This window comes from Betta splendens, chromosome 22, assembly GCF_900634795.4.
Source record: "Betta splendens chromosome 22, fBetSpl5.4, whole genome shotgun sequence".
Classification (NCBI taxonomy): Eukaryota; Metazoa; Chordata; class Actinopteri; order Anabantiformes; family Osphronemidae; genus Betta; species Betta splendens.
Genome location: NC_040900.2, coordinates 962,073 through 978,499, shown reverse-complemented (window position 1 = coordinate 978,499; position 16,427 = coordinate 962,073). Strand labels below are relative to the sequence as shown.

General features: G+C 52.1%; 1 protein-coding gene across 3 annotated transcripts in view; it reads right to left on the bottom strand.

The window, feature by feature from the left end:
• Positions 1-2,956: 2,956 nt before the first annotated feature.
• brf1a (BRF1 RNA polymerase III transcription initiation factor subunit a) overlaps positions 2,957-16,427 on the bottom strand; it is a 34,524-nt gene continuing 21,053 nt past the window's right edge. For 2 of the 3 annotated variants that reach the window (XM_029137958.3, XM_029137957.3), the window contains exons 14-20: positions 14,445-14,506; positions 14,181-14,262; positions 14,049-14,104; positions 13,709-13,974; positions 6,238-6,289; positions 4,129-4,288; positions 2,957-3,658 (exon numbers count right to left, since the gene is read on the bottom strand). In XM_029137958.3, the coding sequence (XP_028993791.1) occupies positions 3,621-3,658; positions 4,129-4,288; positions 6,238-6,289; positions 13,709-13,974; positions 14,049-14,104; positions 14,181-14,262; positions 14,445-14,506 (716 nt within the window). In that variant the 3' untranslated portion in view covers positions 2,957-3,620. Of the gene's footprint in view, positions 3,659-4,128; positions 4,289-6,190; positions 6,290-13,708; positions 13,975-14,048; positions 14,105-14,180; positions 14,263-14,444; positions 14,507-16,427 lie in introns of those variants that run through there. The other variant, XM_029137959.3, reaches the window with a different exon arrangement.

Sequence of the window (16,427 nt, the reverse complement as noted above, 5' to 3'; positions counted from 1 at the left end):
CAACGTCCAGCTGCAACGCTTGCATTGTTGCTCCTGCACAGGTTCAGTGGGAGGGAGTCGCTCCAGTCATGGTGCTCACGCCCGTGGCTCACGACTAATTGCTCAGTAAATCATGTGAACCCAAACAGAGGCAGCTGGAGTGGAGTGAGCTCGTTAGGATGAGTGGCGTCGCTGAACGAGGAACAAACACGACCTGCGATTACTGGAACCAACAAGCTGCTCCAATCACATCTCATCTGCATCCTCAGCGCTTTCACTCAAGAGCAAGTGAAGCTTGTGACTCGTGAAGGACGGTGGCGGCGGCAGTTTCCACTTTGTTCTGGGTTCGAGCCAAGATGAGCCACTGAAACAAGACTCCGACCCAGAACACGCGCGTCTGAAGGAACCGGAGCTGATGCTGCAGCTGAACCTGCTCCGAGACTCAGGCTTCACTCTGACCAGTCAGAGCTGAAACGCTGACGCGCTGTGGCCTCGGGCGCCGCCGCTCCCTCCGTCACTGACGGCATCAGGAGGATCCAGCTGCAGCTCAGCTGTTTATGGGTGATTACAACACGAGGCTGAACAGAGGAAGCCGGGAGGTCATCCAGATTCACTGACCATGAGCCAAGTAACAGCTGGCCACAAAGAGCCTTCATCAGCATCCAGCGCAACACAAGCTCCTGTCTGCGTCCTCCTGAGGACGATGAAGATGATGAAGAGTCACGTACGGTGAAGAACAAAGCTGCTGTATGATCACATCTGGAAGGAAGAGCCAAGGAGAAGAGGCACGTCCTCCGTCGTGACGGCTGTCATCATTATCATCTGACAAGACGCACACACACACACACACACACACACACACACACACACACACACACACACACACACAGGTGGGCAGCAGCTCAGCTTCCACCCTGTAATTAGATTCTGTGTCTCCCACCTGCGCTACAAAAGCAGATCTGACTCAAGGTAATTACAGAGCTGCAACAATGCCCCCCCCCCTTCACGCACGCAGACACACACACGCACGCAGACACACACGCACGCAGACACACACGCACGCAGACACACACGCACGCAGACACACACGCACGCAGACACACGCACGCACGCACGCAGACACACACGCACGCACGCAGAGACACATGCACGCAGACACACGCACGCACGCAGAGACACACGCACGCACGCAGAGACACACGCACGCAGACACACACACGCACGCAGAGACACACGCACGCACGCAGAGACACACGCACGCAGACACACGCACGCACGTGAACACACACACACACACACACACACACACAGGCTCTTTGACCGTTCAGGTTCAGACATGGTGAAGTATAAACTGATGTTCAAAGCTTGCATTGTGTTTTCACTGATGGACAATCTCTTCATTGCTGATTTGGAAGCTGATTGAAGCAACAGCCTCCAAATATCAGCATCAGTCGAGCAGCTTTAGTGAGTTTGTTTCATGTGTGACACCATCACAGGATCTGATCTCTATAATCACGTCTCTGCCCGTTCAGACCTGCCTTAAAATCACACATCAGCTCTTAAAAGTGCTCTTCACTTTCTCTCTGGATGATGGTTAACCATGACCTTCATCTTTTGACCCATTTTTGTCTTAATCTCGTTAAAGTATTTCTGGCACGTTTTGTCCGTGTCACATTTGGTTTGGTCCAGTTTTTAGCGTCTGTGTTTGTGAATGTGGTGTCGTGGGAATCGTCCCACGGGTCAGGCTTCACTTGCTCCTTGAGGAATTCAATTACAGACACGGGCCGATACATGTGGTGGATCCTCCCTGCTGCTCTGTGTGTTTAGAGTCACGCCAGAAGTGGTCACTGATTTATGCCTGGGAACTGGAGGACTGGTCTCGCGTGGAGCCGTTCAGCCTCTCGGCTCCAGATCCAAGACTAATTCCTTCATTTACACGCTCAGACTGATTGGCTCCATCTCTCGGCTGCCGCAGCGACGTCAGAGTCACGTCTGAGCCGTCGTCTCCCACGACCTGGTCTCACTCAGGCTCCACCTCCATCAGACGCAGTCTGGACTGGAGGTCAGGAGGTCCCTGTGGACAGTGAGACGTGAAGCCTCCAGTCTCACTGCTTCAGTTCACCACCACGTTCTTGCTTGTCTACTGGTGGAGGACCAGTGGTTTGACAGTCAAGCAGAGTTCAGTGCTACTAGAAATGATGACAATCCTTCGCCAAACACAATACAACAACTAAAGCTGATCGTTACTAGTTTACATACAAGATGGTGAGTCACAAAGACTTCATTGAGCTGACTTTGCCTTCTCTGCCCATAATTAATAAACTACAGTAAACAGGATGCTGGAGAGTTGAGATGAAGCCAATTAAAGCGCAGGAACGAAACCTCTCTGCTGCAGAGAAACAGGTGGAAACGGAAGCGGAGGCCGTTTGAATCCTGGCCTCAAGCTGCATTTAAAGCACGGCAGCTCCGCTCTGAGGGAACGGGAGGAAGTCGGAGCGAGCGAGGACGGCCCGAACGCTGCAGAGCTCAACTAAGCGTGGCCTCTGACGCGTGGGAGGACGTGGGGACGCGCCGGTTCCTCCTCCGCAGGTCACTGCACTGCGTGAGCGGCCTCTGGACGCACACGCCTCAGGTCTGAAGGAGGATCCAGTGACAGGCGCTGCAGACGCCTGCGTGGCCTCGGTCTGATCTGACTGTGACGACAGGGTGGCTGTGAAGCTGCAGCATCAGTCACCCAATACCTCGGCCTCAGGTTTCACCAGAACACGGACGCTCCGAGTCTGACACGTTCAAAGTCCTCCTACGTGTCGGTGGAGGCAGCTCCCATGGAGTCCCATCGATTCTCAAGGTCTGCAGAGCGATTAGAGAACGCGACGTCCGGCCTTTTAGACGAGCTGTTGCTGTGAAATAAACGCGAGACCCGACGCAGAAAGTCGTTTTGATGCCGTGAGAGGAAAAAGGCAAAAACACACCAACGTGCTTTTTACTGGTTCAAGTGTATTTAGTGTAGCAGCAGCAGAGACAGTGGAGGTTTCCCAGCATGCCTCAGTAAAGACACAGTGACAAGGCCACATTCACACCAAACAAATCATAAAAGCTTCAATAGAAATTCTCCCACGTTTGAAAAGTATAATATTGCATAGAACGTGTTTCCATCCTGGCTTTGACGGCTCCGCGGCCAAAGGAAGAGCATCAGGAACAACATCAACAAAACTAAGAAACCAAAGTATAAATTAAACTAACTGCACCATCGGTGGTAATAACGTAATACTAATAAGATATGTGGGACTGCTGATACGGCATCTGTCCTCACCTGAGGCCGTCACAAACAGAACCAAAGTGAACGTCGTTGAGAGGCAGCAAAGCACAGAAATCAAGTGTTTGGTAGTTTGTTCGTTTCCCTTTTTTGCACAGTGGAACTTCCTCATGGAGGCTCAGGTTCTGGTTCTGGTCGATGAAGGAGTTTCCATCATTAAACACTGTTGTAACCTCTCATCTCCACTTAAAGGACTGTCTAGGTTCTGCTGTTTCATGTGCCTTAAGGTTCTGGTCGGGGGCAGGTTCTTCAGGTTCTTCAGGTTCTCCCGGTGTCACAGTGACCAATAATTAGTCCGTAGCAGTCGGGGAACCGACAGCTGCTGCTAGAATCCCTCATCGTAGTCTCCATCGCAGCCGTAATCTGAGGAGCGAGAGACACAGACGTGAGAGTTAGGCGTCAGTGACTAAAAGGCTTCAGGCCAAAACACGCTCACACGTTTTCTGGAGAGATGTGAGTTATGACTGTATTATAAACAGGCCGAAAACAGGCATCCTCTGTCCTCGGACCCTGACCTTTGACCTCTCCAGCAGGGCCCAGGAGTAAAAACGAAAGGTTCTCCTACAGCGATCAATTAAGCAGAGTGTCATTGCTGCAGAGTCACAGATCTTAAAAGTCCGGAAGCGAAGCGTAACACAAATTTAATCTCAGCGAGGCCTCATTAAAACCCGCCCGGAGTCCGAGCAGGAACCGAGCGCGACCCAGACACTAAAACGCGGACTCACCGTTTCACAGCAGAAAGCTTTTAAAGTGGACAAGGGTCGCTTTTAAGCAACTTTGGAGTCAAACATAAAAGCTGCTGATCTATCTTCTGCTGCTGCTGCTGAACTGACCGTTGCCGCCCATCAGCTCCATGGCACTGACACACGCCTCCTCCTCCTCGTCTTCCTCCTCGTCCACGGCCTCGTGGTCGTAGACGACCGGTCCGCTCTCCACCAGCACGTCTCCGCCGGAGGCTCCCGCGGGCGTCGGCAGCGGGTTGGAGCTGGCGGCCTGGAACGAGGAACACGTCATCCTCCACATGCAGCCAGGCGAGACCTCCTCTACAATCATTCACAGCCGTTTCCACCGTCTCAAACGTGCGGCCGACAGAGCAGAAGCAGCTTCAAAGTAACAAAAAGCCTGTGAAATTAGAAGTTAGGGGGTTGAGACAAATCTAAATCGCTCCCACATTCCAGCCGCTCACTGAGTTGATGCATGAAGTCCCTGCAGCAGGTGAGTTCTCGCAGCTACACTGCAGAAACGATGGAGGAGCCACAAACAGCAGCAAACACAGTCCACCAGATTAAACCAGCAGCAGGTCCGTCCTCACTACACGCCTCCATCAGATATTGTTCTCTTAAACTCATGTCTCTTCCCCCTGTACAATATGGTCGCGCCGTTAAGTCAACAAGGCCTGCTTTTAATACTGTGCTGCTGTTTGCTGAAGGAGATTTCCCCCCCGAACGCACTCGGCTCCTCACCTTCGACCCACAGCTTTGGTCGCTCGTTTCATCGAAGCCTCACACACTGAACCACACAGGCATCAGAAGCGGCGTCTGCAGAGGAAACCAAGCTTCCTCAGTTTTCAGCCGCTGAAGGGAAACGTTATCAGACTGCGTCCAGCCTCAGCTCATTATGGAGCTGGAACAAGAAGCAGGTGGAGGCTCTGCAGCGCTGGGAGACGTCCTCATTTCCTCCTCTGTTCTTCTCTTCACCCCCCCCTCCTTCCTTTTCCATCCTCAAATCAAGATCAATGACCAGCCGGAGTCTGATCGGAGCTAAACCCTTTCCTTCCTCCCCGTCCTCAGCTTCTACGTCTGAGCCTCTGCCTGAACTGGGTTCAACGGAGTCAGAATGTCCACGCGTGAGTGCTGCTGTAACCAGGCCCATGCTCAGTGGACGCAGAGGTGACACGACTCGTCAGGTCCTGGTTCAATGGGTCAGTAAGGTCGTCATCACCGGCCCGACCCGGCCCGGCCCGGCCGCCCGGCCCGGCCCGGCCCGACCCGGCCGCCTCCCTGAGAACTCAACTCCAACAACAACAACAACAGACGGCTGTAACGTAGTAGTGGAGAAGCAGAGCTCCGACTGCAGTGCTCTGACCTCACGGTTCACATTTCTGAGCCTCTCCCTGACGGGAAGCTGGGCCAGTTTCACTTGGCAGCGACCGGCTGTAAACTGATCATTTCCTCCTCCTACTCTCAAAATGTCCAAACTAATTGCTGGGCCACTGAGGGCGAAGCACTGGGAGCTCGGCAAACGGCAGCCACAGAGCACACAACTCTTTTCAATGGGAGCCGTCACTGCATCGAGGCGCCGGCGTTACATAACGACGTCGGCCGCTCGCTCCCGGTTCCCAGGGGGGCGGGGGGTTGCTAGGTAACGAGCCTTGTTGACCCGGCCCCTTGTGGCAATGTTTTCTTCCTGGCTGACAGAGCCCGGGCTCCCAGAGCGGCTCCATTCAGAGCTGCCAACAGCACATGATGGAGAAAGACAAAGGCGGCAGCAGGAGGGAATCTGAGGCAGACGGAGCTGCTGAACTCGTCCCATTCAACAATTTTAATTAACTGCTACATTCTCACAAATCAGCTTCTAAACGTGACTGATCTCTGTAGGAATCCGGTCAGAAATTAGAATGACGCCTCGACATCTTTGATTTCAGCACAAACTAATTTTTGACCGTCGTGTGGAACAAATGTGGCTCAGAGCTGCAGGTTCCACCGACGGCTGTGAATCCGGAGCCCAACATGATGTGAAGCCAGAAAACTGTCACCTCCACATCCTGTGAATCTACCTGAGATTGAATTTGGCTCCAATTTAAATTCAAATTAAGACAAAGTCGGGGAAGTGTCCGTCTGAAGCTGCGAAGCTATAATTGGGAGGATGAGGAGTGTGTGGCGCGTTTACACTAACCAGCAGCTGCAGACGGAGCCAACAGAACACAGGCGTCAGAGCCTCACCTGCTCCACGGCCAGCTTCTTGTTGGGTTGTCCAGAGATGAAGGGCTGCAACCTGCAAAACATCATCATCATCATCATCATCATCAGACCTAAACCTTCAGTCATGTTCGTGTTGCGAAGCATATTGTTCTGTGCCAACGTTGGTTCTAGCTGAAGCGGTGGAACCTCCCACCCAGTTGTTGGTCACGTTTGGGTGAAGCTGAACGTGTGGAGGACGTACTGATCCGCCTCTGGCTCTCTCACTTATCACTGCTCATTTTAAATAATGGCTACGCTGGATGACCTTGAAGTCATGTTTCTGCACAAAAAGACCGACATCAGTCCAACGGAGGGTCTGATCTCAAACCTCTCAAAGCTCCAAACCAATGACAACCATCTCCAGACTGTTCCTGTGCAGGTTTGCTCCTCGCTACCAGAATTAAAGACGCTCGTAATCCCACTGCAGCCTCCCCTGACTGCGCAACAACAACAACAAACCCTGAGAATCTGTGTCACAAAATGAGTTTGTCAGAGTGAGAAGTAGAACCTGAGCCGGACGAATCTCACACTGATCACGTACGACAAACGTGGAAGCTAAAATACGTGACCATTGTTTCACTGCAGAGAATAAATTAAACCTCCTTCAATTATTCTGTTGCTGCAGGTTTTGCGGTGTTTAAAAGACGACCTTGTCATAATAGGAGTTTGAAACCACGTTTCCCATAATCCCTGGGGGTTCGTGTATGAGAGGCAGCACACGAGGACTGTGCTGTCTCACTTTCAGCTGCTGCTTCTTGAAGGAAAAGCCGACAGTTGGCTGAGCAGCTGATGGAACAAACAAGACGAGCATCCTGCAAAGAGAATAAGACGTGAAGCTCAGGATGAAACCGCTTCACGGCTCACTGAGCGAACTGAGGCTATTTACCAGTACCACAAGGAAGCAGGAGGAACCGCTGTAGCACCAGTAGCCACCCTGCGTATTAGGGCTCTTCATTACAGGATTCCATTAAGTCTCCCGGCTGCAGGCGACCGGCTCTGATCACCAGGCAACTGACGGGACACGGAGAAGAACGGTGTGAATGTGCGAGAGCAGCGGTGAGTGACAGGAGCCCGACGTCGTCCCAGACACTCAGATAATCAGCGGCGACGCAGCCACTGGCTGGAATTAGCATCGGCCCCGGAGGCCTCCACCTGCCCCGCCCCCCCGCCTCAATAAGACCCAGCTTCTAATTAATCCGCTTCACCGGGGAAAGGGGAGAGAGTGGGGAAGGGGGGGGGGGGGGGGTGACGCGGCGTCTTCACCCCGACACGACATCCTCCTTTGTCAAAGCTCATTAGACATCACAGGCAGGCTGGAGAACGGCCCCCTGCTGAGCGATGTGCTAGACTAGACTCTGCTGTCGGAGCAGGTGACGAGACGAGACGAGCCCCGAACACGTGGCTACAGCTGAACCCGAACGCTGCTGCTCCCACGTGTCCGACAGCACATCACACGCAGCCGTTTCATACATTACATGGCCTGTTGTTTCCAGCTCTGCATGAAGACAAATAGAATAATGTGGTTATTCATAGAATAATCCAATCAATAAGCTAAGAAAGAGGAAGGAGACGAAGAGGAATCATCTGCAAACACGAGGTCGAATTTAATTAGTTGTAAGCATGTAAATAAATGATAATCTGAGCTTCCATCTTCATTTTGCAGACTGAAAACACACACACACACACACACACACACACACACACACACACACACACACACACACACACACACACACACACACACACACACACACACACACACACACACACACACACACACACAGCCTGGGCCCACACAGCAGACCCACATCCTGTAGGCTGCAGTGCATTGTGGGCCGACGTGCAGCTTGGCAGGAGCACACACAGACGGAGCCAAAGGAAGCAACTGGGTTTCTGACCAAAGCAGCACAGGTCGACAGGGGACGGGCTACAGCAGGAGGTGGACGCGTCCACGGCGAACAGGCAGCGTCGCCTCCATCAGGCACCAACGACTCCAGAGAAGGAGACATCACACACAAGGAGCGTAGATGTGGTAACGTCAGAGGTGGAAGAAACACACACACACACACACACACACACACACACACACACACACACACACACACACACACACACGAAGCACAATAAACATCTATGAAACTAAATTAAAAATGTCAAACTTCTTCCCCATTATGAGATCAGACTAATGAATTAATGTATGTAAATGTAAGCAGGAGAACAAGACGAGCGCTTTCATCCCGAGGGAAATTATATAAAAACTGGGATGAAAATATGAATAAAAATGTAAATAATAGGTCGAAGGCAGAAAAGACACCGAACACAAAGTTCTAAACATCCATGAAACCACAGTGTGAAGCGAGCGTTGCCATGGAAACGGACCCCAGCTCTGCTGCAGGCCATCGTGGGCTTCTCTCATCAAACCCTGCTGGTCCACACGCATGTTCTGCCCACATCACCATCAGCTGCTGCTGTGGAGCTGAAGGACCAGCTGACTAACGACCCACCGCCTCACGTCCCACTCCCAACAGAACTTTACACCCGGATTTCTGTGACAAACGTTTGTCTGTTTGTTTCCTTCAGTTCCTCATTAGAATAAACCAAAAGCTGTAACGTGCTTTTTGGTTTTTAAGTTTTAAACCAGTGTTTTCTTAGTTTGAACCTCGTGACTCCACTATGTGCCATCTGCCAGAACCGGATCAGCAGCTTGTGGGAAACCCGATCGCTGTCTGCTTGTCTCCAGCATGAGACAGACGCACCGTCCAGAACGTTCATGAGCAGTGACGCTTCAGATCCAAAGAAGTGGAGGCTGAGACGGACAGAGACCAGAGCGCTCCATCGCTGAACCGTTGGGACGTGTCTTTGTTTGGTCGGCGCCGTCTTCCTGTGGTGCCGTTCTGAAGCAGGGGGTTCAGGCCTCTGACGACACAGCTCCGTCACCTCGTCCCGTCTTCCTGAGCTGCGTGAGGTCACATCAGGAGCGGCTGCTCCGTCACCGTCCGACGCGTTTGTTGGAGCTCAGCAGGTTTGAGGCCGACTGACGTCACGCTGCTCCATCTATTAATCTGAGCCTCCCTGTCTCGCTTCCCAGCGCTTCCTGGCTTTCTCTCCTTCGCTCATCCACTCTTCTGCGACTCTCTGTGAGGCTATCAGTCTCTGCCGGGCTTAGCAGCTCGTTGCTAATCAGCTTACTGCCAATGAGACTCAGCCTGAGCTGAAAAGGCGATTGAGGGAGGCCGTTTAGCCACTGGCTGACAACTGGCACCATGCGAGGGGGGGCGTCAGTAAAACTAAGCAGCGACGCAATAAAACTAAACTAATGCTCCATCTTGGGTTTGAAGACGGCGTGAAGTGAGGGTTGTGATAAAGATGGAGAGGAGCACGGCTTCCTCGGCTCCAGGGGAAACTTCAGCAGATAAGCCCTGCCGCCCCGCGAGGCCTCCAGCCTCCACAATAGCATCATCCTTTAGTGTCAACATTTTCAGCTGCTGGCTGGGCTGTTTTTTCCTCCGTCTTTATTCTGTGGCTAAGCTGTGGATCAAAACTGGGATGTTTTCCAAATGGCCCAGTTTTACAGTTCCTCTTGAAATTCCAGCCCTGACTGTCCCATTAGTTACAGCCAGGCTGCTGGAGAACAAAGGTTTGGCCGTTGAAAGCTGTTTGGATGAAGAGGCTGCGTGGGGAAAGCTGCCGTCGCAGAGCTGAACGTCCGCAAAGAGATGCTCTCATTTCTCAGAGCTTCATGAGAAACGGGTCTGAGGAAGTGGACGTTAAGTCGGAACCTCTCTGGACGAGTGGAAGCTAAAGGTGGAACTAAGCTAACGAGCTAAGCTAAGGCTCTGTTTGGTTCCAGGACACCCTCAAACAGCCTGAACCTAATGCTAATGCGCGGTTTGAATGGCCATAGCTCACAAATCATCCACTGCGTGTTTTGGTGAACCTGCTACTGTGACGACAATCATCACACCAGTCGTTCCTCAAAAGCTTCCATTTGTGGAAACAAGCTTTTAATCGCATCATCAGGCGGCGGCTGCAGGGTGGAGCACCCACGACCCTCCACCAGCGGGGGGGGGGGGGTCATCAGGGGCAGGGAGGGGCTGCAACCACAGGCAAATTACACACACTCCCCTAAAGCAGCTGCTCGCGTAAGGAAACAAGCTGCAGCAGCGAGCGGATTCAGTGCAGCGACGCGGGGGTTTCACCTCATCACACCTGCTGCCGCAGCCTGAAGCAGCGGCGCGACCGCGTCCTCGCTCTCGCGGCCTCTGGACACTAAACTGCTGAGTTCTCAGTTTCGCTGCCGTCCTGGCTTCTGTCCACGTTCCATTTGCATTTGTCCAACACAGACCACAGTGCCCTCCCTGTAGGGAAACTGCAAACAGGAACCCCCCCCCCCAAAAAAGCAAAGGGATCAGTTGAGTTGTCTAAACAGACAATTTTAAAAGAGCTTTGAATGTGAAAACAACAGACGAAGGAGCAGCGAAGCACAAAGACCAACAGAGAGGAGGAAAAAATAGCACTGGAGGGCAATTATCTGAGCTATTTCTGGAAGACTGCTTTTCCATTCTGCAGCAGGATGGAGGGAACAGGGAGGGTCTGTTTGGCAGCTGGCTGGAGGAGGTGCACTGTGGAGAAACAGGAGGAGGCCACAGACAGGAGGAAACGAGCACGGCCGGTCCAGCGGAGCGAGTGCGATAACGGCGAAGCCCAGAGAAAACAGCACACGCCTGAGGCCTGATCAGCTGCACAGCAGCGACCGCTCATTACAACGTCCTAACACTTTACTCCAGACCAGCGGCCGACAGGAAACCAGTGCAATGAGTCAGAGCAGACGCTGGGGTCAGAGCCGCTCCAAGCGTCGTATCGCTGCTGCAATCAAAGCAGCCTGAGCAAAGTGAGGAGAATTTACATCATGTTTTTGTCAAGTGCAAACACTTCAGCGCAGAGAAGAAGAGAACACATGAAAGAGACAAAGCAGGAGGAAAAACAACAAAGGCAAAGAACTCGTTAGCAAGTTGCAAAAGCCCAAAGCTACAGCCGACCTGACGGTGCAGAGAGACAACAGGCCTGAAGCTGCCGCTCAAGGCTTTAAACTGCAAGACACCGACGCACGAGTCAGAAAAGTAGGCGAGAGGAAGTGAACAGAGCACAAAGAGAAAGGAGGCGGAGGAAAGAGAACGAGAGCAGAGGAGGAGGAGGAGGAGGAGGAGGACGTGAGCAGGTGATGAAGGAGACTCAGACCAGGACCTGCAGCCTCCTGGACTCACGTTACAACGTTCAGTCACAGCTTTTATGAGGAGATAAAACGGTTCGTAAAAAGTCACCAATAACCTCAGACAATCAGCTGTTCGCAGACTGGTACCTACTGGGTCGTAGCACAGCTCATCAGCATAGATTTGGTTTTGTGAGGAATGTAAAATAAATATTAAAAGGAACAACAAGCACATGAAAATGCTCACTGCCTCAGAATAATGAAATGAGTGTCAACACAAATATGCCACAACCAGAAACAGTCAAAGCACATTACGCCTCCCAAACTCAGTATGTATGAGACATAGACTACAAGACATCAACTATTCAGACTATTTACATATCATTTGCATATTAATACCGACTTTGGTCCGCTCCGAGGGGGTGTGTGAGCACCCACATAATCAAGAGACCCAGAGAGGAACCCCAGGCCCCTGTGCAGAGCCCGAAGCGCTGAGCCCAGATCTATGCTGTGATGGGGGGGTGGGGGGGGCACCGCACAATGGCCCAGTGTGGCCGCCAGCCCGGCCTCCGAACAAGGCACAATGGGAGCAGTGTCAGCGGCTCCTCCGTGGCCGCTGCCCTCGTCCAGAGCCCGGCTCCACGGACGCTCCCCGACCTCCGGCTCAAAGGCTCCATTCTGGGCTCAACGGCCGCCGGTTCACTCGCGCCCTGTGTTTCTCCTGATTTTTTTCATTCCATTGCTGCTGACTCGCCGTTACACGGGAGATTATCACCGAGCTGCTGCTCTCTAGGCCACGGGCTCTGGTGCCCTTAATGGCTTGTGGGTAGAGCTACTGAAAACGGGGAAACCGCAGGGGTTGAAATCATTGTTGTGCATTCAGCGCAGCAAAGTGCAGAGTTCAGCATCTCTGGATAAATGGATGGAGCAAGTTTCCATTCAGGAAAAGGAGCAGGAGGAGGAAGTGATGAAAAATTCACAAGACGACGACTTAAATGATTGAGGACAGGAAGCGTCAGGTAAGAGCATCCATTCTTAAAACCACCACACAAGGTCTGAACGGAGAAGTCCTGGTCCTGGAGAGGACGGACGGCCTTTCATTGACACTCTGACCCGCTTTGAGCCGCTCCAGTTGGCTAATGGCAGAGTGCTGGTCACAGTCACTGCTCAAACTTTTTATTTTGAACCCATCAGAATGTTCCATGAATGCAGACTGTCGTTGAACACAAGCCTCAAACAAGACCAGGATCCAGGACTGTCCTCACAATGTGTGTTGTGTCCAGCATGAACAGAATAAGTTCAGTTTGAATAAAGTTGATGAAATAAAGTGACTGAAAGCTGAAGGTGTCTGTCATTTAAAAGGTCACGTTCAAGGGAGCAGAAAACTCCAACAATCATCTTGTTGTGGTTCATGTGACCTTTGACCTCCCTGTGGAGGAGAACGACCACAAAGGCAATTTGCCTTCAACAATCAATAAAGGCTCACGTTGTGTTCTGTAAACAGGAAGAGCAGTAACGTGTCATAATTGGAGTCATTAATCAGGCTGAGTGAGTTCTTCCTCCTCCTGGTGGAGCTTTGTTCTATATTTACATCTTCTCTCTGGTTTTTAGTTTCGTTTATTCATTTGCCATTTCCATGACGTGTTGAGGCTCTGGACTGAATCCTGATCACTTGTTTGTGTTTACATCCTCATTAATAGAATTGATTTGACTGGAAAAGAAACTGTTGCTAGAATCACACTTATCAAACCCTGAAACCAGATGTGATGAATTACTGCAGAGCTCAGGAAAGACTCACAAAGACCAAGAAAAGTGCAAAGACGAGTGGAGCTCCACGAAGGTCGGGGGAAACGTCCCCTCAACCACCGAACAGCTGCCTCATATGGAGCTGCAGAGGCGCAGGAACAGTCTCAGTGAACAAAGCAAATCCATGTGGAAGCTCTGTGTCATCAGTCCAGTAAGGAACCGTGAAGGCCACATCCTGCACTAACACACAGAGCCTTTGTCTTTGGTCTCAGGTGATTAATCTGAGCGACGGGGGCGGAGCCGCCTCATGGTAACGAAGGAGGAGCGCGCGCATGCAGGTCCATCCATCAGTCAGAGCAGCCTCTGCTGGGCTTTAACGCTTCCAGCGTGATTAAATATGGATTCAGCTGACAGCTGGAACCACCGCTCGTGTGTGTGGGTTTAAGACTGCTCAGCAGCGGCTCGTGTGCGTTCTGTGCGGCCCACGCCTCCACCAACCTCTTTCCCAGGGTGCTGAGCGGCGTGCTGAGGCTCAGCGGCGCCCGCGCCGTGCTGCGCTTGCGAGCGGACAGCTTGGAGGCGGACGGCGCCGCCTTGGGAGACTCGGCCTTGCGGGCCAGGCTGGCGCCGGGCTTGATGTTGAGGTCCTTCAGGACGTCGTAGTTGATCTTGGAGGAGATCTTCTTCTGCTCCAGCATCTTCTCAATGGCCTCGTCGGCGGTGCTGGCCCGGATCGGGGCCCGTCTCCTGGAGGTGCCTCTGGGCTGCACACACAAAGGTTTGAGAGTTGAGGAACGTCGGAACCATCAGCTCAACACACACGACTGGATGTCACTACCTTCTTTTCTTTGTAGATGCCGAGTTCTTTCTCCTTCGCTATCTTGGCCTCCTTCTCTGAAAGCAGACCAGAAAGCTTTAAGCATCCTGACCAGGAGCGAGGTTCGGGTCCTGGAGGCTCAAACCAACGTACCCCTCTGCTCTTTGAGGTAGTCCGAGTTCTCTGCCATCCACAGCGCCGTCTTGATCTGGACCTCTTTGTCACTCAGCAGATACTGAATAGACACAGCGTGTTAATGTGAGCCCTGCCTGAACGTTGTACATTAGACTGAAAGATTCTCTTTCTTCTTCTTGCTGTGTTTGAATGTTGACTCTGAAGGTTCCTAGTGGTGCGACGATGGTTTTAGCATCTAGCGAGTGGAGGTGGATCGGGCCGCATTGGGAAGCAGGTACGTACCAGCTCTATCTCTCCGTCATCTATCCCACTCAGGTCCAGCTCCCCGCTGTCGACGGCGCCATCTGTCACAGACACAACCGTCACATGGACACGCTTACAAAATTTGCTGTAACACACATTTTTCGCAGTACTTTCACATCTCTCGGGTAAAACCAGGAAACATCAGCGAGTTGAAAACAAAGGAAAAGTCCACCTCCAACATCCAGCCGCTGCTCTTCTTCATAAAAAATCTTCCATCAGAGTTAATCAGCAAATAAACGCGCTGTGACTCCTGATAAGGCGCTAATAGGCTTAACTGGCGTTTAAGCGGCTCTACCTTCACACACTCGCGTTTCAATTACGATGTGCTTCCTAGATTGCAGCAAACAGGGAGATGCTGAAACGGCAATTTGCATTTTTCCAGCTGTGAAGCTGCAGCGTTTACCTGCTGACAGCAAGACGGAACAACGAAGCCTCGACAGGGAGGTGAAACCCCAGCTGTGCACAATGTTCAAGTCTGGAAGACGAGACTTCAAAGCTGATCCGATCGGCTGTGATGAAGGAAACTAAAGAGGGTTTCATGTCTTTAAAGGAGCAGGAGAATTCAACAGCTTTCACTCCAGATCCAGCAGCTTGATTAGCTGCTCTGGAACAAAGAGGCTGTCAAAGCACTGCTTCAAAGTAGCAGCTCTGTAGGAGTCATTTAACCTGTGTCAGCGACGTGGACGACGCGTCCACAGGCAGCGCTTGTGTTTGTTGGGGGAAACGCGAGCAGCTCAGCGCCACGCGGGGGGGCGTGTCCACACAGGGGCTGCTCAGAACCCCGGGTCCGTCACTATCTGTCGGGTCCAGCCCTTTAAGAACTTCCTCTTGGTGAATAGAGATAAGGCCCAGTCGAGTCCTGGGAGAGATCGACGGCTCCAGGAGTCAGCGAGGCACAAAGACCGAGAGCTGATAAGAGCCCAACGCTGGGGGAGGGGCAGGTACAGCCACCGCACATCACTGCCATGGGCTCAGAGGACGTAAAGGTCTCCCTCATTTACAGTCTGCCTGGGCTGATGAATAAAGTTCTGAGGGAAGCCTGAAAGGAAACAGACGTAATGAGGCTCCCTCTACGTGTCGATAAACAGGATGGAGCCTGGTCAACAAAGAGCAGGAAGAAGATGCTTCAACAATGGCACCAACAGCAAACAGAGCTTAACAGAAATTCACGTTTCCTCAGAATGAGAAACTACATCTAAACTCACAACTTCCAGACGCTCGGCTTCACCTCCCCATCACCTCATACGTGCGAGACACTGGCTTCTCTTCCTGAGCTCGGGGGGTTTTGGCAGCAGCTCGGTAACGATCGAGCTCGACTCCCCCCAAACGCTCAGTCGGTCCAGAAGGAGCTCAAACCTCCGACCGATCGCCGAGGAGACGGACCCGAAGGAGCTGCCAGGGAAACACTGGAACTAAAACCCACCAGAAGCCGTGAGAGATGAGAGAGGAATGACATCATTCCGTCTACCAATGAGCCTGTGGTTAGTTTATTATGACCGATCCCATTACTCATTAGTGAAAAACACAATTTACTCAACAAATGCTGGTCAGACACTGCTTCTGTCTCTGGTTAAATCTACATGGGGTTGATTAAAAGTTTTACTCAGCAACAGGAGGACGTGAAGGACAAAATGGCTACTACAGAGAGGGAAAGCTGGTAGTTCAACACACAGGTAACCAGAGCCCAGATTTAGCCTCAACCTGTCCCCTGCCGCATCAGAACCTCCCTCCACCTCCCACTCATGGCTTCAGGCCGTCTGATGTGGCTCTGAATCACCAAAGAACACAAGACGCTGAGAAAATGTGCCTGCAGGAGCCAACGCTAACAGGTGGAGCAGTCGGGTCTTTGAAGGCAGCACGGGAGGGAGGGAACCTGAGATTCAGAGGACAAGGAGGGGGAGGGAGAGCTGGTGGGTGAGAGTCGGATAAAAAAGGAAGACGAGCGAAGGTCAACAAAACGTA